General features: G+C 41.7%; 1 protein-coding gene across 1 annotated transcript in view; it reads right to left on the bottom strand.

Moving 5' to 3' along the window:
* Positions 1-23,163, bottom strand: part of GRAMD4 (GRAM domain containing 4) — an 81,062-nt gene that overhangs the window by 42,789 nt on the left and 15,110 nt on the right. Inside the window, exons 2-3 of the mRNA XM_017745893.1 lie at positions 10,120-10,330; positions 1,712-1,832 (exon numbers count right to left, since the gene is read on the bottom strand). Coding sequence (XP_017601382.1) covers positions 1,712-1,832; positions 10,120-10,330 — 332 coding nt within the window. The remainder of the gene's footprint in view (positions 1-1,711; positions 1,833-10,119; positions 10,331-23,163) is intronic.

Genomic DNA, 23,163 nt, shown 5'->3' with positions numbered 1-23,163 from the left:
AGCCGCTCCGGCTGCCCACGGCAAGGCAGTGGGGGGGTTCCACGGCTGGAACAGGCCCATCGACTCCAGGATGGCCGTGGCCCGGCCCGGCCTGGCCCAAGCAGGGCCTGGCCGGGCCCGCTGGGCCCTGCTCGGGCCCCGCAGCCACCTGTCCCAGCGCCGGAAACGAGAGAGAGCTTGGAGGGGGAGTTTGCCTATTCTTAAATGTGGATAACAGAGGTGATCACAACTTTAAGTGGCTTAGAGAATTGTCCATATTCAAACTGGCCAGCTGATAGGTTCTATCAGTTCCCAGAGGAAACTGTAAGCACCCCTTAGCAAGGACGTCCCTTCCGGGACTATGCTTGCTAACCTATGACACCCTGGAAGTGCCTCGGAGCCCTATCATGTTTTTATATCGAAAAGCACATCCTACTTCAAATCAGAAATCAGTTCTGGTAAGTCCTACTGTTTCTGCTGCACATTAGATTGCAGCAAGAAATTGCATGTGCCCCATCTAGTTTAAAAAACAGCTGGATAACAGGAGCTTAAGCAATGTATCCTTGGGGATGGAAGGAGCACATGGTAACTCTGTTCTGAATAGTTAAATAAAAATCAAGTAAATCACTGAAACTAACAAGGCAAGTCAAACAGATCTTTCAATTTTTGCTTGACATTCCAAGCATGATACCTCTTCCAGGTATCAGTGGAAGTTGATAGCAGCTTGTTATAAATTCCTGCCCAGTCTCCTTTATCAGGCCTCCCTCTTATTCACATGGGGGGCAAAACATATCAAAGAAATATTGCTAAGTGAAAAACAAGTCACAGAAAATTAATGACAAATCCTTGAGAACATGCCAAAGATAAAAATGTAAATCTTGTCATTGAATTATAGTCCAGAAATTGAATAGAATCTATAGTCTTGTTATTTCTACCCCTCAGAAAATATGTGACAAGCTTTGAACAAATAAAAACAACCCTCATATTCTGAAGTTCAAAACCAAAATATTAAAATGGCCATTTTGGGAAGCAACTGAGCAAGAATTCTCATTGGATTGTTACAAAGATCTCTACTTCTATCAACTTATTTTGTTTTCCATTTTTCTGTTTTTAACTATCCTGTCTTAAAAATCAACAGTTCAGACCTGCTGAGATAAAATCCCCAAAATCTTGCAGCTGCTTCTAGCCATGAATGACAACTTTTTCTCATTATACACACATACATACATATATATAAACATAAACCCAAACAACTAACACTTGAAATCTACACTCTTCTCTGTATTTCTTACACCACTTACAAATAATTCATATAATGTTAAGAGACGTGTTTTAAGATGCATTATTTGTTGAAACAGCTGCCAAGAAAATGAACTGGTCTCCCCCTTCAGAAATCTCTTCTTAGCAATTACTACTAGAAAGAAAAACATCTATTGCAGGCAAATTAAGGTTGACTGAGTTCTAAGATAACCTGCAGATGTCAACATCAAGACTTCAACTAAGCAGCTTTTGTCTCACAGTAATTATGTTGTGAGGAATGCAATGAAGAAAAAAATACTCAAGTGACCCAGAAACCCCGGGAATGCTTTTTAGTTCTTATTAGGGAAGAATAAGCCCACGTGTTATCTGCACATCAGCACACCTCAAAATTCTGATGCCAACTTCTACAGTTAGAGAAACATTGTTTAAGAAGGCTTAAGCCCTTCTTTTCCACAGAGCATTTTATACTTACGTAAAAAGTGTTTTTCCAGTAAGGCTATTTCCAGGTGACCTTTGATCTCATTCAGTCTGTCAGATTCTGTTCTGTTAAAATCCTGGACTCCTGAAGCCATGATGATGGTCCCTGGACCAGCCTGTAAGAAAGCCAGAACATACTGAAAGTTCAGAAGCACTTTTTTTTCTGTCATTTAAATACATCAACTGATTTCTGGGGCAGTAAAGAAACAAGCACATGAGAAACATGCAAGTATCAACAACTCTACACGCCTCTTTCAGCACCAATTACCAAAACAAGTGAATGAAAGCTAATCAAATGTGAGTTTACAGAACACACTTCTGCAAACCTTGGGAAGTTACAGAAAACAAGTATTTCCCACCACCACCCTTACCAGTTCTACTGCATCATCATTTAAGCCTTTCTTCTGCTGACTGAAAAGCCATATTTGTACTATCCCTCTCCTCTTCCCATAAAATGAATGGTCAAGGCAACACACTTTACATATAAAATTGTGAAGCTAGCAAAAGTAATACCTTTCTAGATAATTACTGAGCTACTGGAAAACACATATTGTATATTTTAATATCCGTTTATGGAATGTGTAATTCTCAAGACCACAGTTTCTCAGCAAGGAAGGGGTTCCTCACTCCCCCACAACTCAGTTACTGCAGAAGGATGCTGTTGGAGCTCAGGAGCTCATCCTGGCAGGCTAGGAGAGGGGGAAATCAGAAGACTGCATGCCTCCACAGATTTACCAGCATCCCTTGAATGAACTCAGCAGCATACTGAAAATACTGCAGAAAGCAGGAATTAAAAAGCAGTTGCATTAGTTAGTGAGACCAGTGACAACCACCACGTTCATGAAGTAAACACAGAAAAACCCCAAGCCCACACCACAGTAGGAAGGTGATGCCTTCTTTCTCTCATGAAGTGGGCATTTTCAGACAGCAGGGAAAAGGGTGGGTGAGGGCATCTCCCAGGTAATGGTTGTTCAGCACTTGTGTACAGTCCCCACCAGGCACAAAAAACCTGTCAGTGATAATTACAGGAGCTTCTCTAGAATCTTATACTCAAAACCAAAGTGATAGATTGCAGAAGCCTACAACTCAGAAATTATCTCAAAACAAAAAAGAATTTATTTACATATTCTGACTATTCCCCATTCCTTGTTTGAACCCTAAAAACATACAGGAACTGTATTCCTTTCAAACACCAGCTTGCATACATTTAACCATGACAGCTTAATTACATACATACAGAAACTCAAGTAATCTACAGGAGACATGAAATTAAGACATTTTCTATGTTTTAGGAAAGATGTGCAGAAAGCTTACTGAGAGCAAAGTACTTTGACAGTTGGGATTGATTTGCACTTTCAAGATAAAACAGTGTGGAAATACCTATTAAACATCTGTTTTCTTGCTTGAACTGAACAGATGCTGAGTTTAAGTCTCAGAATTTGTCTATACGGGCAGATTAGCACTCTGTAGGCAGTTACTGCCCAGCATTTACTTAGCATCAACTCCCCACCTGGGCCTGCTCAATACAGTGCCAAGCTGAGATGCTATTTCCAGTCCCCTAAGCAGCACCCACCCACACAGCACTCTGTCAACGCTGCTGGCCCTGACGAGGAGCAGAAGCTGTTAGCTCAGCAGCAGCCTTGGGCTACTTCCCATTTTGGAGCTGGCACGAATCATGCCATGGCAGAGAGGGACAGACCCCAGGGCAGTCCTCACACAGAGAGCTGCAGCACAGCATCCTCCTCACCATGCTCCACACTCCCAATCACTCCTGCCTTTAGCCAGGGAGGTGCAGTGAGAGATGCCATTTGCAACTGCTTCAGCACTGCAGAAGCATATCAGGGACTGTTTTCAGATGAGCACAGGATGCCAATTAACCTCTGTGCTGATCTCTTATCTACAGAGCTGGGTTGTATTTATTTACACTGCAAGATTTAGTGCTATCACTTGCCAGACATTTGAAGAGCCCCAAGAAGGACGGTGTGGCTGAAGCCAAACAGCAGCACCCTTACAACACATTCCACAGGCAGTCACAAGGGAAGTGTTATTAAAATACAGAGTGCTGCCCAGGTGTTAATGCACAGCTTTCTGTATTGTATTTCCACATCTAGTATACAGTATACAGGGACAATCTCTGCTCCCAGAATGCAGGAGTTCACAGGGAGCTGCCTGAAGAAACAGTGTCACTGCTTAAATATTTTATTGATAAATAAATAAAATCACGTACAGGTCAAAGAGCAAGGTGCTGTACTCAAAAGGAATGTGCCTGGACTCTGGGCATCAGCCCTGTGCTTAGACAGCAGCTGGTTCCCACCCCAACCCCATGTGGCAGGGAAAGGAGCACAGAAACTGATATGAGGGAGGAGAGGAAAAAGAAGGAGCTAGCAAGTATCTAAGCATATTTAATTAGTTTTCATCCTCATTAAAGATACTCAAGATATTTCACCAAAAGATGTGCTACATTCCAGAAATCCGTCTAGAGAACCAGCTCTGCTTTTGCGTCTTCAGAGACGCTGAGTCAATAATTAAAGCCCAGGATACCTTAACTGTGCCTCTAAGGAAGAAGGAAAGAGCAAGAGGTGCATAGCACTGGGGAGAGTGACACCGGTTAATATGACTCATTCTTAGAGTTTCCAAATTTGTTTATCTGCTAAAGCATTGGATCCAAGCAGCTTGACACCCACTGATGGTTAAAAATCAGATGATACACAAAAAGCTACAAAGGGTTACAATGACCTTCTAACTTACAGAAAAAAAGAGGAAAAAAATCCACTGAATTAAAACATAAGAATACTAGAATACTAGGAGCAAGATCATGTAACTATCATGTAATAATAAAATGGTTTATTAAGATACACAGTGACACAAGTTTGGTGATGCACCCTATTTCCAAAATTAGCATCACCACAATGTTTTATGACTACCATTTAGAAGCATTCAGAAGAACTGGCAACATCCAGGACAGTGATATGGGAGACATTTAAGCAGATGTCTCCTTCTGTCACAGAAGTTTTTCCCCCACACCAACACACCTAAGAAAACAAGAAATAAGGTCTCTACATTTGCTGAAGGTCAACTAACTGCCTGCCTCTGAATTCAAAAAAGTCCCTCTGTCAGAAGCTAGCATATCTGACTCAATTCACAAGTTAACAAAATCCTTGTATTAATTCCACTTTTATCTGGGTAAAGGTTTCTCCTCTCTGCTGCCTCTGTAGGACAGGACTGGGACTCGGGCTGGGTTAACTACACTGCACTGTACAGATATCCTTTCTAGTTTCTGACTCACCGTAAAAGCCTTGAAGGCTTCCATAGATTTCTGCTTTTCCTTCTGCCTCTCTAGCTTCCACAGTATTTGACACAGGAGCCCTCTGAAAATGTTGGCAATCATTATTACTTAGCCAAGATAGTGTGCAAGGCCTGGCAGTGCCTAGGAAGACAGAGAAATGCCCAAGGTAAGCGTAGAGACAGAGGGGTTAAAGCAACATTTTTGATGACGGCAGACTGCCTGTAATCAGAGTTCAGGGCTGCTTCTCCAAGCCACATCCAGCTCCAGATCTAAAATCCACATCTCCCCACAGAAGTGTTTTTCAAGCCATCTGCAGTTCAGGCTTTCCATAACAGCACTTCCCAGCCCAAGACTTCTCTGCCCTCCCTCTCCAAAACCCCTTCATTCTGTGAGCCCTGGGGCTTGCTCTGTGTGCTGGCACTGCTGTCACTGTACAGTCACAGAAAGGGTCCAAGTCACTTCCTGACTCAGCAGATGTGGATCTGTCCTCTCCATCTGCAGCACAGCACATCTTCAGTATCACACAAACACAACTGCCCAACTCTCTGCTTCTATTTTCCTTCCACAGCATCAAATGCACGTGGATGATTTTTCTCTAGGAATATCTAACAAAATGGTGGTCTGATTTCCAAGTTTGTAATTAACGTGGAGAGGAGCAGTTCTCAAACACAAAGGATGGGGAGCAGTGAGGACACCACATGCCAACCCCGGGGGAAAACCATCCACTCAAGTCATCCCACAGAGTCCAGAAAGTGGCTGGGACACAACACAGGGAAGAGGTAGTTTAAAATAGAAGATTTTAACTTGTGTTCATTTGAGGAAAAAAGAGGAGGGGGGGGTCTTCAGCCATACAACAAACTACACAGCTTGTCCTGCGAAGTTCTACCCTCCTGAGCTTTTCATCTGACACTTCATGTGCACTTTCTTACTTCAAATTATGAAAGGGTTCCCCGTGAATGCTGCACTTACCTGCTGCAAGAAAAACTCAACAACATTGCTTAAGAATGAAAGCATCTGCATGAATAGTTAATCCTCAGTAGCTATTCTTGGAAGCATACCCATACTTGCATGCTCCTAAAACACAGCTATATTCTATATAAATTTTTAAAAATCTAGTGCTAGCCAGGTTGAGAGACTTTAACTTCTTAACTGTAATGTTTGCACCACGCTTTAAATCTTCCAATTACTGTAAATAAGATGACCGATAGAGCAGCATTTAAAGTTTTAACTGACATGTGTCAGGAAAAACCATGCTGTACTGCAACAGCAATTAAATTAATGTTTTCTGTACCACAATAACTCAGATTTAATCCTAGCACACTGACAGGGAACTTACATAAGTAGATTAGACTGCTTTCAGTACAATATGCCAGATACAAGAGAGCTTTACAGAGCTCACTGCCAGGTTAGTACCAGCCTCTTCAGGTTTAAACACAGTTTGTTCTTTCCCCACTCTGTGAAGAGGATGTGATCTCTGCACCACGTTCATTCATATACCTGCAGGTAGACTGAATCTTGTCTCCCCTTCTGTAAAAAACAGGAGTGGTGGTGCTGAATAAAGGGCACTTTAATTACTGAGCAGGCAACATTACCTCAATTTCTAATGTCCCAACAAATCAAATGCTAACTGATTTGGAATGGACCAGGTTACTGCCTCTACTTATTTTGCAGTTATAGTGTTTTTACAAAACAATGCAGAAATAACAGTGCTGCATGCAGTGTCCTTGCCTTAAAAAAACTAAACAACCACCCATGGCAAAGAGGGAACAAAGGAAGAAATCTGGCAAGGCATTCAGGAATTGAAAGAGATGTTTAGCAGAGAGTTAAATTTGTTAACCAGCACTGCTGTCTTGGCAATGATCTGATCACAGTGCCCAAACACCCACAGGGACCTAAGAAAATATGTGCTATTCAAGGCATATCTGGTAGCTGGGGCACTTAAATGAGAGGGGGAAACCCACACAAGCAATCAGCCAGCCCGTAAGCGGAGTCCAAACTAGCTCAAATTAAAACACCTTTTGAACAAAAACTCTCAGAAACCACTGAGAATTCAAAGGAAAATATAACTCCTTCCATCTCCAGAGTCCTTCAACCAAGAGCTAGCTGTGTGCTTTACCCAAACACAGATGAGGATGTTTATTATTGAACTAAATAGGTAAAGCTCAGTTTTAAGATAAAAAATACAAAATTACCTCATCTGACCATCCTTTCTGTCTTTTCACAGGGTGTAAATTTTACATGTGTAGTAAGGCATGTGAAATGTTGGGACCAAGTGCCACTGCACAATCTGTGGCCTGGGACTGAACACTCACTTCATCTGCTGGAAGTGCAACAGAGGATGATGCTCTTCCTGGCAGATGGTAAGGGCTCTGCAATCACAAGCTTTTATGACGAGGCTTTTTACTCTGCAACCTCCATTTGTATCAAGTGTTTGCACACGCTTGTCAGGTTCAGATACATCCCTAAAGAAGAGGCACCTCATACACACATTTTTAAGTGCACTGCAAACCCGTGAAGCACAGAAGGGTCCTTCATTCATATGACGGCACTGTGCTGTTCTAATAGACAGATCTTTCCTTAATGCCTCCATAATGACTAATACACCAGACAGGGGCAGGGGGAGGGAAGTAGAGAGGGGCAGAGATGAAATCTTTGTCTAGGGAATGGCTGACAATGAAGATGCAGGTAAGTGGACTAGGACTCTAATTCTGCATCATCTATGTTCAGTTCCAAGCCACCAATCTTGCTCTTTTTCAAGACCATGAGTTCTGTACCCAGATTTCAATAGAAACAGTGAAGGAACAGAAGTGGAAACACAGTACAGCTTACATCTATCTGAAAAGACAAGCAACCTAACCTTCATTTACACAGAAGACTTGCATTGGTTTTTGTGTGCTTTCAACAGTTTCCCAAAGGTATTGAACAGGAAGAAACCAGTAAGACTTGGTCTTCTCATGATCAGTGTAATGCAAGTATAATACTAAGTTGCTTACAAAGCCTAAAAAAGAAAAACACCCTGTACAAGCAATTTAAAGCTATGAGTTTTAGACACTGAATTAAAACCAATTCAGGCACAATTCAACTATATAATCTCAATAAGAAACAGACAAGTAATTCAGAATTGCACTGTTCACACAACCTCAGCCACCACTACTTTAATATTGATTTAAATATATAAGCATTACTTTCTGCACTCTTGGTATCTCTGCAGCACAGGGGATTATTTGTCCCTTCATTTTACAGATGGGCAGCAGTGCTTAGTGGGCAGATGCCTATGAGGGCCAACTGCTAATCCCTCAAACTTCCCATCTGAAATTTATCCCTCATACATCAGAACTCTTTCCTCATACCAATTTGCTTATTTTGCTCATATCTGTAACAAAGATATGAGCAGATATGCTCTTAGGCTGTTCCAGCATCACACTGGGTTTGGAGCACCCAAACATGAGGAGTGGGGCAAAACAAGTTTGATGCCATTGCTGCTTTCCTCTCTCCCTTTCTCCCTGATTTTAAAGAACTGCACTCAATTGTGTCCCAAGGACTTAGATCACAACAGCCTACTGCAGTATGTAACCAGTCAGAAACAGCGTTTCTCCAAGTTCCCTTCGCAGCAGACAGAGCTCAACATTTTGAGAAAACAGAAACCATCACTGCAGATGCTAAGGCTTCATAAGTATTCAAAACTACAGGTTTACCTTGCTGTTCCCTCAGCTACCCTCCATACCACCCAGGAGCTGCTATTCCCCTGCAGAAATACATAAAATAGTATCTGGAGTTTCAGGCAGATCTTTCTGTAGCCTCTAGCTCTGACATCCAGACACTTCTGATTAAATACAAAAGGCATCTAATATATACCCACACAAAACATAAAGCCTTAGGTTTAATGAAAATAAGCCAGTATCTACCTATAAAAAACTCACAAAATACCATGTTGGAAGGGCAGCAGCAGAGATTAGTCCCAGTATACACAATACTTACATCTTAACAAATGACAGATGTCTTCAGTAGAATAAGAGAAAAGGAATAGCTTTTAACAGACTTCCTTGTCTGAGAAGCTTGAGGATTTACATATAACAGACTTTTTGTGACCAAAACATGCTCTGTTATTACCACCTGTTTGTTCCATGATCATAGGAAAAACATTCTGGCAAAAAGCTCTCCATAAGCAGGACTGTATGTGGCACCATGCAAGCCCATTTAAATTTTAAAAAGCTAACAGCTACAGAACCGGATACAAGCTGCCAACCCCAAAGGAGGTGCAGAAGCATAAACAGTTTGAAATCTTTTAGTTTACAACTTACTGTGAGCAAGCCCCCTGCTCCTAGAAATGAGCCTTCAGACAACAGTCTGATCATATCTTGGGGATAAAAACTGCACAGTAAGTTTTCATAGCGTGATATAAACTCTGAATTCCAAGTCACTTCTACAATACAATTATATAGACAAATCTAAATTTATACTGTAGCGCTCCAAGTTTATGGATCCACAGCCACAACAGTTAAAGAAGGATTTTATTTTACTTTTTTAACCAACATTTAACTTTTCCTGAAGCAGTGTCTTTGAAAAAGGTAGGTCTGCTTTGGTGCTTCTGCTGACAAACACCAAAACGTTTTAGCATTGCCTTCATAGGTTTAAACCAGCTCTAATAGCATGGAAGCACTACCGCATACAACACGGGAGCGGAGGAGGAGGTGGTGTGACCCTCTAACGCTAATGAAGCAACCAGAAATCTTATCCTTAAAGTCCTGGACAGTGTAATTTGACAGATCTGAGTAGATCTGAGCTCCTCAGACTGAAAAGTTGCCTTTTCTTTTTCACGTGTTCATTAGTAATTCAACAAAACAAAAACGAAAAAGCACTCGGAAGCACATCAAAAGTTAACAAACCTGTCAACTCACAAGACCTAGAATTAAAAGTAGCAACAAGGAACCCTAATATTAAGAAATTAATTGATATTTCCACAAAATGAAGACCTATTACTGGAAAGTTACTTCCTAGTCCACAAATCTTCAAGTGTTGCAACCATAATATAAGGATAAAGAATCAGTAATTTCTTTTATTTTTTTTTCCTGAAAACTACAAAACATAATATAATGGTACTTAGATCAAGTACTTACAGGGTCTCTCAGCTCTTCATTGTCTCGAGCTGACGTTCGAGGTATCTTCACTGGGATTTCATCTCCACATTCAGTGTCTGAAGCATTTGGAGACTCTGCTAAATCAAGGAACTCATCTCTCTTGTGACCTCTGAACCTTATTTTGTCCAACTTCTTTAGCATGTTCAGCACTGCACTTTTCTGCTTTACCTTAACATGACGGTTGGAGTCTCTGCAAGATCAAGAAATCAGGAGTATTTTAGAAAGCTTGCAATAAATCTAAATGCACACATTCTTATCACTAACTACTCCCGACCACCTTTCAGGTGCCTTCCTGCCACTGGAGGAAAAACATGCTTAGCTTTTTAACAGGCATTTTTTCCACCATGTAACAGATGCATGGTTCGTTTTACAGTAGTTGATCATTTGCCTTCTTCCCAGATTCTCATGGCCTCTCCCTCCTGGCAGTTTTTAAAGCAAGTCAGAATAGGTACAAAGTAACAACCAGCGCTCCAAAGACAGATTAGGAAGTCAGTTGCTAACAGGTTACTTGAAACAAAAGAAGTTTAGCTGGTAAGTCAACATTCTTCAATTTGCGACGCTTCTAAATCAAACACAGGAAAAATCCACTAAGCTTCACAATCAACTTTTAAATTCCCAGACAAACTAGAGCAAAAGAGTAAGGACGCTATCTCTACTACCTCAGGCTAAGAAAACAGAAAGTAGCAAGGGGTTACTGAAGAAAGCCACAGAAAGATCCATACAGAAGATCTCACCAAAAATGAGACTGCTGAAACAGACCATACATCACATTCAAATGCACTGCCAAAATCCTTAAAATTACCACAACTGACAACCTTGTATGCCCCTGAAATTGTACTGGGAGAAGCATTTTGCTCTTTAAAAGACAACAGAAGAAAGCTTAATTCATGTGCATAAACTCATTGTAATGGTAGCTTTCCAAGACACTGCACTGTATAATTTCTGATTTAAACCAGACTTGCCAAACTGCTCCCATTCAATGAATCACACTCTGTATCAAAGGTCCCAAACTCCATCTTTAAAGAAGAAAAAGCAAATCCAACAGTTAGTTCCTTGATCCTGTCACTCCAGCAAGTTCCTGCTCTGGCAGTTTGTAACAAAACAGCCACAATTATCTCAGCACACAGAGATCCATTTGGAGGATGATGCTATGCCCTAGCAAACGGATTTTTAAAAATTTATTTTGAGGCACTTGTTTCTGGTACTACTCTTTTGTCCTCTATGATCAGCACTACCATCTTCTTCATTAGAAGTCATGCTTAGTTTCATGGCACATCATCCCAGACACTGGTGTTAGATGAAAATGCAAAAGGTAAACTCAGACAAATGTCACTTCAGGAATAAAAATAAGGAGCAAAATAGAAAAACCTTTTGCTACCACAGCCTTTGCACCTAAGGCAATTCTCATCTCCTAGTACAAACCTCTTTTCAACAGAGCTCCTCAACTTTCCCAATGGATTCTCTGCTTACCCTAACACTTTGGCAGTGACTACCCACACCAAGCACAAACCGGATTATTCCCTTCAAATATGTCTTAGTTTTCACCTCTGCCAAGTTTTATTAGCACCTTTCAATTAAACACAGAAGTTTTAAACTAATACAAATCCCTTACAGTACAGCTGGCAAAAAAATCCCACAAAATTCTTTATCAGAGATGCTTAAAGTTGCAACCCTGTGTTTAATCTATCACATATAGAGAAACACTTGTGGGAACTCACGCCAAGGTTATTTTCTAAGAACAGCTTTTCTTTGAAGTTCTTTTACTTGTCAAAGCTAAGTTTAAAATAGAAACACTTCTTGCTCATTCATTGACTATTTGATGAAGAAACTTGTCAGCTATCACATCCAAAAATATCTCTAGGCCTTACTATTAATAGCAACTAGGGAACAAACGGTACAAGGGAAGTTTAAACCTCTGATAAGCACCAGCACAATGGTATCACTCTCCCTCCCATCACAATGATCTCCATCTATGTTCAACCAGATTTACATAGCATGTGAGAGACCTACAGCAAAGCAGCTGTAAACCAAATCCTGTCTGTTCATCATCCACGCTGTCACTGCTAATGATACAGCAAGGCATGGAAATAATAAAGCATGGTAGAGTGTTATTCCTTTTCTGGAGCGGCTGGCAGCCATGAGCCCACAACGATGGAGGACAAACACGCATCCCACACATTCCCTATCCCTCTTAGGGATGGAGCAGTTACTGCAGATGAGCATTGCTGTCCTGGACAGAAACAGGAGTCCTCAGCATTCTTCTGTTAAAACCACATTTATCCACTGTTCCTCAAAGGCCAGGGCTGGATCTGGACATCTTTCATAGCCTGGCATATCCAGCACTTCCACAGATGGTTCAAGGTTAGAATTCAGTTGTCCTTCCCCTTAGCATAAAATCACATTCGCTTACCACACAAGAGAAATGAGAAGCATCAAAAACATCTTGAGACAAAGCAATCTCCAAACCTTACCATCAAGCTTTGAATGAAGACTGAAAAAGCCGTGAGGACAGTGAAAAGGCCTATTGACATAACTGCCAGGGATGGCCATCATTTGGGAAACTGAAATCCTAAACTCCATTCTCATCCATGGATGGCTCATGCATTTCAGGTCACAGAAAAACCTGGCCAACAGATTACCCATGAACACACTCATGGTATTTTTTTACTCACAAAACTGATGACTTACCCCACACATATTATTACCTAGCCTTTTAAAAATGCAAACCTTTCTTTACATCGCTCCACTGAATGGAGTCAGCTTAAATTCTGAGGCTAGGAAAACACACATGTCATGAGGTTCAATATTTTTGCAGGATTATTCAGTAGGTTAACCATTAAAAGAGGACATGGTAAAGAACCACATTCCTAGGCATTTCTAAAGTGCTTGAAGTAGAAGAAGCGGTTCTATAAAAATATCTTCTCAGTTAAAATTTAAAGATAATAAGATCATTTTGTCTAAAAATTGTTTTGCATGTACCAGGTTCCCAAATTACTTACAGTTACATTACATTAACCTAAGCAAAAATGTAAGCTTGCCAACAAGCTCCTATAAAAACTCATTATCTGGCCTCCAGCCAAATGCTGGATCTAAGACAGGCTTTTTATGTCAGCAGCCTGTTCCTGCAACCAGCAACTTTTTTTATGGTGACATTTCAGCAGTTTCAGGCTCACTAGGAAAAAAGATTCTTGGAGATTCTGTATTCCAAATGACTTGAGTCAAATTTAGATAAGCTTGAGGAAGCTTTTGCAAAATGAAAGACCTGAATCTGATCTAGAATTAGATTTATTGTAAAATATAGTAACTAAATAACTAAATATCAAAACACTTGCTTCACCATCATAGCTATTCATCCCTCACCTTCTCCCAGCTACCTGTCCTGGACCCATCCTTACCCAAACATCCACTCTGAGCTCAGCTGGTTCAGCTGTGAATTTCAGGCTGTTTATAGTAACTCCCCATACCCACAACATCAAAACCACCATGCAACTCTACACATGTGGAGCTCAGAGTGCGAAGGCAGACCCACATCTCACTCTACTTTCAAACTAACCATTAACAAATACTATAACACTCTAATAAAAATACAAGTATTTTAACTCCATGCATTTTAAACACTGCCACTTCCCAACACTGTCATACATGTGGCAATAATCAAGTGAAAAAGTTCTAATTTTCTGTGCTTAAAAAAACCCTAGCTAAAATAATCTTTAAAGATTTTCTTTTTAATTGCCATTAGTATCTACTGGCTAACACAAATCCTTCAAGCCTGAAGCTTTATTCCTTTTACAGAGGGCCAGGGAAGAGATGCCTTTATTTTGACCTAATATGTAAACCCCTCAAACAACTGTCAGACCTTCATTTTAAATGAATATACCAAGACCCAAAAACCAAAACCAACATACATTCCAAATTTATACTAAGCTTTCCCAAACTTTCACTTAAAAATCATAAGGAGATCTACAAGAAATTTTTCAGCCTACATTTATAGAGAGGCTTCAGTAAGCAGACAACCAGCTTCCAGGGAATATTGAGAGCCACCCCTGCCATCTGGAGGGACTTGTTTATGAGATGTGTTCCTATGGACAACCCTCCCACCCCTTCATGCCACTCCTACCCCATTTCTACTCCTGCATGAACGTGGAAGAGGTTGGGATGCAGAGGGAACTCAGGGAAGCACAGCACCCAATGTTAACGCTGCTGTCTGAAATCTGCCTTAACTCACCTCAGCCTCCTACAAGTGGTTTATAGGTTTTGGTTTTCTGTTGTTGCGTTCAGTTTTTATACGAATACAGTCTGTGGCCTGGTAGACCCAGCAGGGATTGAACAGCTAAATCTTCCTGCGCACTTTTCAGAGAAAGGGCTCTGCTTTGCAACACAGGGCTCAGTTTTCCTTAGCTGTTAACAAAACACAAACCTGCTACACTAAGTCAAACAGCATTGCCTCAGCAAGTGTTAGTCTGGAGCCTGAGGGAAAACACACAAAGAAACCACTTAAAACATGGATGAATTTTATCCCAGGTCAAAAAGGCCCTACAAGACTATGACACAGTACAGTAACCTTCAATGCACCCATGTTCCTTTTGCTAGAGAAAACAGCTTTTCAGAAAGCTGAAGATGACCTGCAAACCTAGTATACCCCTAGTTCTCATCTCTACATTCCATCTCCTTCATATTCTCCTTTCATTCTCAAAATACATTTCTGCAGAAGTCCAAGGTGAGAGCCCTGGTATTCAAGAAAAGCCAGGCTGCATGTGGATGAACAAATAGAGACATTGTTGTCAACACCAGGACATTTTGGTCTTATCATGAGGAAGGGATGTGCAAATTGAGGGAGTGGAAAGTATCAGGATTACGTTTGGTATTCATTACTTCTACACTGAAATGCTCCTGAATAATATCCTGAGAGTTGACAGGAGAGCAGTAACACAAGACAAACTCAATCCATTCACATACACTGAAAACTAAGCTTAGTGTATTCTTTTCTAGACATGTCTAACTAAAACTGGAAGGAACAGTGAGTATATCTAAGCCTAACACAGATTCAGAGTCCTCTGTATAATGTTCCGTGCAAAAATTTCCCTCTTGCTACATGATTTTCCCCCCCAATTTCTCATTTTAATGAATGGAATCCCATTTCAAGTCACTTTCTGAACATTTTGTACTTATTAATATTTAAGGAGATAACCAGAGAAAGATCAACTGCACTCAAGAGCTCCTTGTCTGCTCAGCTTTTCACAGAATCACAGAATGGGAGGGTGGAAGGGACCACAGTGGGTCATCTGGTCCAACCTCCCTACTCAAGCAGGGTCGTCCTAGAGCACAGGATTAAAGAAAAGGACACTTTTCTTCCCCCTGTGCACAGACTTCTCCCAAACTACTCTGCAGAAGGCTCACATCTGTGAGGAAAGCCAAACTTTATCCACAGCACCTCTTCTTGAACAAGAGGGAGTGATTTTGTAAAAGTGAAGTTGGCACCTTTCAAGAAAACTTTACATTAAGCTCAACTCAACAAAGATGTTTAGCACACAGAAGGGGCACAACCCACACTCAGTGTGGCCCTTTCATGAACAGCCCTGACACGACATTGAGCTCATCCAGGACAATACCTTTTAGGTCCTCAGTATAGAATGATGTCATCACTTGTCATTGGAAACAAAGACTGCAATACTTTGAGCCAAACATTCAGTTGGATTGGCCAAGAGTAGCTTACAAACATTCTCTGAAAGTTACAAGCACTGCACAAGTGCCCTCAATTTCTGACATCAGCACGCAAACAAATCTTCAAACTGAGCTCTCTCCACACCCATCACAACAGGTTCATCCTGAAATAATACCGCCTCAGCGCCACAGTCTGGTCAAGTCTTCTTCCAATTACATCCCCTTGGCTTCAGGGTCATAACATACCCAGAACAAACTCCTTTCTGGTTTTGAGTAACACCTACTAAAAGCTCCTTTCAGGGTCAGGATTCTTTAAAACTCCAGGAACAGACTAGACTAGACAGGGACAGACTAGGGGGATGGACTCTGGTGGGCTGTTTTCTTCATGACAGATTAAGTTATCAGGCCACCTTTGGAGAAACACTATGCTCAGTAACTCAGGATTATTTTGCCTTTAAGGGAGTTGAACAAAAAAATCCCACCAGAATCACCTCCTCTGTTACACACTGCCAGCAGAAGCAACACTCGGTTAACACAAGTTGGAAACCAACAGGGAGTTGTGCTTTGGTGTTGCGGACTTAAGTAGATGCAGTCATTAATTAAGCATCAACTCAAACAATTTCAATTGTCCACTGACTGAGAGGAGGAAGGGAGGAAGAAAAAAGTGGAAAGCTGTGTAATATGTTCTGTGGTTCAATACAGGGACTGGAGACAGAACTTCAACATACAGATCTTGACTGCTACTGGTGAGGTTGTCACAGCAACCATAATGCAGCTTCATGAATATGTATTACGCTAAAATCTATTTTTTTCCCCAAAAGAGAGTAACGTGTCATTCAGCTCACAACATGAAGCTGCCTGGGAGACAAATCAGGACTGCACAATAAAAGTGACTTGTCTTCAAAACCTTCAGCTTGGCTGCTGCAAACAAAAGGGTTGGGGGAAGAGGGGAAACACAGAACATGCTGGCTTGGGGCTCTAGGGATCTCTTCTGTACCTTCCTCAGACAGTACTTCAGACATATTTGGCAAAAATTTTAAGGCAGACATTCCCAAAATCAGCTGCTCAGTTCCTGCAGAGCTGCAGACCTGTGCAAAGCATCAGCCTTAATCCCTCAAGCACCAGGGGACCGGCCTGTCGGTCAGCCAGAGGCAGCAGCACCAGTGACCCTCCCCACAAGGATGGAGACGGGGAGCTGCTGTTTAGTGTCCAAGACAGCTGAAACTGGGGGCCTTGACTTGGCCATCACTGCAAAATTGTGGGTGGAGTGATTCACAAAACAAAAAATCCCAAACCACACACATGTACCTATCCAGGTCACGCCCTATCGTGTCAAGGAACAAAAGGCAGTAACTGTTTCCGCTGAGTTGGTGTGGGAGTTGTACTTTGTCCTTAACTCCCCATTTACCCTAACACCTCTTCCACTAACACAGAGCCACCCTACTGTGGCTACACACTTCTGTCCCTCATCATGAAACCTCGGTCTCTCATCGTGAAACCTAAAATTAGCAAGCTTTGTTAAATTAATTTGCCTGTAAATTGAGAATTTTAAGTCCCAAATTTGCAAGATAAAATTCATTTTTCCTCAAGACACCTGTGTGGGAGAAAACAAAAGTTAGACACTGATTATGCCACCAGAAAAGCTGCACAAAAAGCCTTGCATGAAAACTTTGCCTGCAGAGAGGATCTCCAGCAGCATTCATGGACTGGAGGAGCTACCAGTTCAAGCCATGGCAGATATCCTATGAAAGAGTTAGCACGTCATGATAGTAATAAAAGCCTATTGCTGACATGAACTCCTCCCTTCCTGGTCACCCACCTGGTCCTTCTTTCTCCCCTCCTGTGTTCCCATCCCAATCCCAGAGGAGCCCAGCCAAGCCTGAAGCCCACTAGATCACAGGCTGACACCAAAGGGAGCAACCCCGCTCATTTCTGCCACAGCCTTTACGTCACTTGATCATTCATGCAGTTCATCAGCTCATTGCTGATGCAACTAATTTTTGTTTGTTTTCTGGCAAGGTCGGTCTAATCAGAGCAGACAGGGATGCAGTCTCACTCGGGGCAGCACAAGCTATTGGAGCTTTTGCTATTCCCACACAAAAAATGTGGCTGTTTGTGGTGGTGAGCAGAGGGAGAAAGCATCCTTTTACAGCAGCCACCTGCACTTAAACAAGGTGAAACGACTGCAAAGCTTCACCTTAAAGACAGCATTTATGAAGCTGCCACAATTTCAAAAATTGGACGCCAGAGCTTCAGTCCCTACTCTGAAGGACAGGGAAGAGTTTGTCACAGCTTGGCATTGACAAAAGGCTTTTTTCTGCTTCCTTGCTCTGAATTTTGTCTACTAGTCAGGGTAGAGCTGAGGGTAAAAACAGGAAAATGAGTATCACCAGCTCAGCAAGAGCCTTTGCTTATGAGAAGGTTCAGGCAGTTCAGAACTGGATGAGCTCCCAACAGGTAAGAAGCTGGGGCACACAGGAACTGCTGCCCTAAGCAAGCACCACAACTTCTGCCTATAAAAACAGAGACATGGGGGTGACAAATGCAGGAGGACAACTAACACAGGGTAAGATTAGACTGTCACTGCATTTATCTCGTCTTCCACTGTTCAAATGGAAACTGTAAGAAGTCTAGATTGACACAGTACTGAGAATAAAGCTGGCCTTTTACAATCTACTTTAAAATAAATATTTAAATTCAGAAGTACATATACTGGCAGGAGCATCTTATACAGACTATTAAGTTTATTAAGAAGGTAATCACTGACTGTTTAGAAAAACTGTGAGCCCTGCCAGCCGTGAAGAATTTTAATTGTCCCTTCAAGTAAAAAAAGAGCAAGTTATTGAGACCTGTTTGATGCTGAGTTTTCCATTATCTCAACTGCATGTTCGCTATCTTCAGAGGGTAACTAGAGATAAATCAGAGAATGAAGGTACTGCTAAGGAAAAAGGACACTGTAGAAATGAGATGTAATCCAAGCTTAAAAAAAGATTCTTTGAGACCACAGAATAGCTACACAGAATAGCTTGGACCTAGCAGGTATTTCTTTGAGAGGACTTTCAGAAGCAAGTACCTCATCAGCTCAGGGTGTCTGATCATAGCTCACCCAGCAACCTATGAAAGCAGAGCAAAGGTACATAGCATTGTGTAGTTTCGAAGAATGTCTGTGCATTCCTTTTTGTTTGTTGTGTCTATAAATAAAGACGTACCATGTGAAGCAGGACACAGCTCACAGCTGACGACCACAGCCTGACCAATCTCGGCTGTGCATGTACACCCACGAGCACAGCTGAGAGCACACAACCCCGTGCTGAAGAGAAGCCTGCCCCAGCCCTCACCAACCTCTGCACCTCGCACCTCTGAGTAACACTTCCCCCGAGCCACAGGGCCAAGGCTCCTGTGCATTACAATTTCACTTCTGGCAAGGCCATACAGAAGGAATTACTCAAGCTAACAGGCAAAAGACCACAGACCTACAACTGCTGTGTTACATGTGCAGCGATAAAATGAAACCCCTACTTTTGTGACATTGAACAACCACAGGGACAGGTTCATACTTCCCAAATCATTCACCTATCAGGGTACCTCACTGAGAACAAGACTAAGGGCCAGAGTACAGCAAGAGGGCCTATTTTGAGAGGTCTTCCCTCAATTTAGGGAGACAATTCAGTAGAAGCCGACATTAGAACTGTGTGAGTATCCAGTTAACATGAAACCATTCGGATGCAAGTGCTCCGTGAAAGATTCCCAAGATGCAGTAATTTTGTGTACAGCACTCTGTAACTTGTTTCTGCAAGCTTTAACTATCCGACTGCTGATCTGAGAATTCATTAACCTTCTGAAATGTGCATGTTGCAAAAAAACCAGATTATGCTGACTAAAAAACCCAAGACAGACATGGCCGAGGAAAAGAACTGAGCATTTTACCAAACACCACTAGCTCTCCAACTGCCATGCAGTCATAAAAATAATGTTAATGCATTAAAGATTTTTAACTTCTCCCCTTGTGGTTAAGTACACCATTTCTGTTCCATGAAGAACTAGAAAGACATAGCTAGCACATGCCAATTGCAACCACCACTATAATTCAGAATCTTTCATTTCCTTCCTATATACTGGCCCTGATCTTACAAAGAATGCGTATAATCCCCAAATCATAGATATTTCCATGCAAGAAGCAGAGCTGCTGTTCATTCTATTCCTTCTCCCTTTCTCCCAACAAAAACCTGAAAATGCTTCTGAAGCTGGTGCTACAAGTACACAAGAGAGGAAGGCGGAAGAAAGGCAAAAACACTTCATGGATTATGCAAGTTTGCAGTGTTATAATTACTCATCATATCAACCTCTAAATTAAGGGGTATAAAATATTGTGTAAAAACTGGCACGAATAATGTGTAAAAGGACACACACAACACACAGAGACGGGATTTATCAGAGTAAGTTAAATGAAACAGTAAAAGAGAAACAGCAAGTTTTATACAGAGAAACAGAAAGTCTGGCTTCAGGCATCAGCTTAATTTCTGGCACTGTCTGTACTACACAGCCATTTGTAAAAGCCATGTAAACTATTCCTCAAATCTTACCACAGAATAAAAAAGTCAAGGTCAAGTTCCCACCAGACTGACAGCAGCTCTGCTGGAAAGCAGCACTCTGGAAAAGAGCCTCCTTCATTCCACCCACACAGCTTGTCAAAAGATGACAGAGATATTTTACTCCACGTAGAAGAGTTAGGAAACAGCAGAGGAAGTTGTGTGACACAGGAAAGCACCAAACTTGGTCTCTAGTTATCACAGACCCCTCCTGCATTTCTTCTGGGGGCAACTCATCTTTTTAGTCCCATTGCACTGCTGTTACATTTGCTGTAAAAAGAAAGAAATCACTGTACCCAAAATAGGGTTTTGATATCTGAGTTGCAATTACTTTTTAAATAATTAACACAGTGGAATGGCAGGCTCCAGACTGAATGGCCCTGCTGTTCAAGGTAATCTTCCTTACAGGAGGAAACCCCCATTCTCTCACATTTCAAACTGCATCATTCCCACCATAAGCACAATATCTGCTCTTTGTCCCCATGCTTACAATAGAAATCCTGAATTAAAAAAAAAACCAAAAAAAAAAACAAAAAAACCAAAAAAAACCCAAAAAAAACCAGCTAGTATAGCCATACCAGGGAGCAGAGGGCACAGTCCTGTGAGAAACTAGGTCCCTAAGGATCCTGCAAGTTAGCTCTTTTGTTCAGTAAACTGCTTGGGTCTTTTGCTATAACTGCAGATCTTTCATTTCACATGTTGATTTTAACATGCTTTGGACAGCAAAACTAAGTAGAAATCTTCGCTATTAAATCTGATTCTTCCAAGAAGCAGCTGTTGTCTGGGTATCTCCTCTGTGCTCTTTCACAACAACCTCTGCCCGTAGTATCAACTGCTGTTAAAAAAGCCACTGTGGGTGATACCCCTAACTGCTCTAAGTAGAGGATTGAAGATGGACACCAGTCTAACCCAGGAAAAGGCTGCCATGCATACTTAGCAGCAGTGAGAGTTAAATAGGCAGCTGATGGAGAAGTATGAAGGTGAGGCTGAGCAAAGTACATCCCCTCACCCCACCAACAGTTACAGACAGGGACCACAGCCTATGAGGAAGTAAAATAACCTCAGAAAGAATGATGGAGAAGGGAGGGAGGGAAAAGGATAAAAAAAAAGAAAGACATTACTCAAGTTTCCCACGCATTCTTGTATTTTCTCCCTAATTTTATTAGTTGACAAAACCTATTTCATTTTGCAAACAAAAACAAAATAACTCCTCACTCAAGACATTCATCACTGATGGAAACGAGCTCTGGCCAGCAATCATAACCCACTCATTTTCACACACACACACAGAGAGCAGCTCGGCTCCCCATCTTCAGCAGCCTGGCACACACAGATGGCTACATGAAGAGCGGACACAGGATGGAGATAAGGGACAAAAGATGGAGATAAGAGGCCACATTCTATGAGCAATTTTGAGGCTTCCCTAAAGCATGCATAGAGTCAAAAAAAAAACAAAGAAAAAATTCCATAATTTCAAGGAAACACAGAGATTATGCTTTATGTAAGTCTGTAAAGAAGATGCAAAGCCTCTTCCTAATAATAAACCAAACAGCTAAGGTTATTACCATAAGCTTGCCCAGTTCTTACAAATTCGGTCATATTTGTAAAAAAATTAATATTTTAATGGTGCTTCTTATATTCTATTGCCTCATAACTGCAGATGACAAAAAGTTATGCACAGGAGTTAACAACTACACTTCAGAAGCTGCTTCAAACAACTGGAACAAGATTATATTAGAGCAAATCTTTAAATAAAGCAGGGTATATCAACAAACCCAGCTCTCCTTCTCCCTGCAAAGGGAGAGTCTGCTGTTGCCATCACCACCAAAGTATACACATACGCTAAGGGGCATTTCTCCAAGAGAAGCCAGCTCTTCTCTTGAAACAGTTGTATTAGCTAGTTTTCCAGCAGGTTTCAACATGAGATGTACTGGACACATGGAAAAGGCAAACAAAATATCTCTGCCAGATCGGTCCTTTTGATCCCAAACATGGGGTAATAATACCGTCCCTGCCCGGCTCCGTAGGGTCCCACATGCCCCCACAGACGCACGGGTGGGTTCAGTGTTACAGTCGGTAGCAAAGAGTCGAGAAGGGCATTTGCGTGCGTTCTGCCAGGAGCATTTATTGCTGCTACACTGTCAAAGGGTGCAGAGGCAAATATGGACATGATCCCGAAACTCACAGTTTTATCTGGGGGCGGGGAAAAGGCAGGATTAGGGAACAGGGACCAGTGGGGCAGCTCTGGGGGAGTGACGAGGGGTAGAGGCTGACAGCCAACCAGGGAATCCAAACTGGGATAGATTAACATAACAGAACAAGTATCCTGGGAGAAGCCCCCTTGGCCACCTGTAGCAGGTTGGGTTTGTAACCGGGCAGAAACACCAATTTAATGTAGTGGTTTGGCCCAAAATACTCATTACTGTTTACCTTCTGTGAGATAAGAATTAGGAGAAATGCAAAGCAGGCACCAAACTTGAAAGAATATAAAGAAGTTTATTAACAGACCTAAAAGAAGAAAAAAAATTATACCACCTTCAGAACTCTGCTCTTCCCCCCACCTTCCTCCCTTCTCCCACTGACAATGAAAAAAGACAACCCTTAAGATGTTCAGTCTGTTTACCACTTCCATAATAATCTTGTTCAGTCCATTTAGAAAGAGCAATCTCTTCTGGCTCGTGCTATGAAAACATTATCACAATGAGACAGCCACCCACTTCCAAATATTGTTCAGTCCATTTAGGAAGAGGAGTCTCTCTGCTCACATGCGAGT

The sequence above is a fragment of the Corvus brachyrhynchos genome, unplaced genomic scaffold, assembly GCF_000691975.1.
Source record: "Corvus brachyrhynchos isolate BGI_N302 unplaced genomic scaffold, ASM69197v1 scaffold239, whole genome shotgun sequence".
Taxonomy (NCBI): Eukaryota; Metazoa; Chordata; class Aves; order Passeriformes; family Corvidae; genus Corvus; species Corvus brachyrhynchos.
This window is presented reverse-complemented; position numbering and strand designations above follow the sequence as displayed.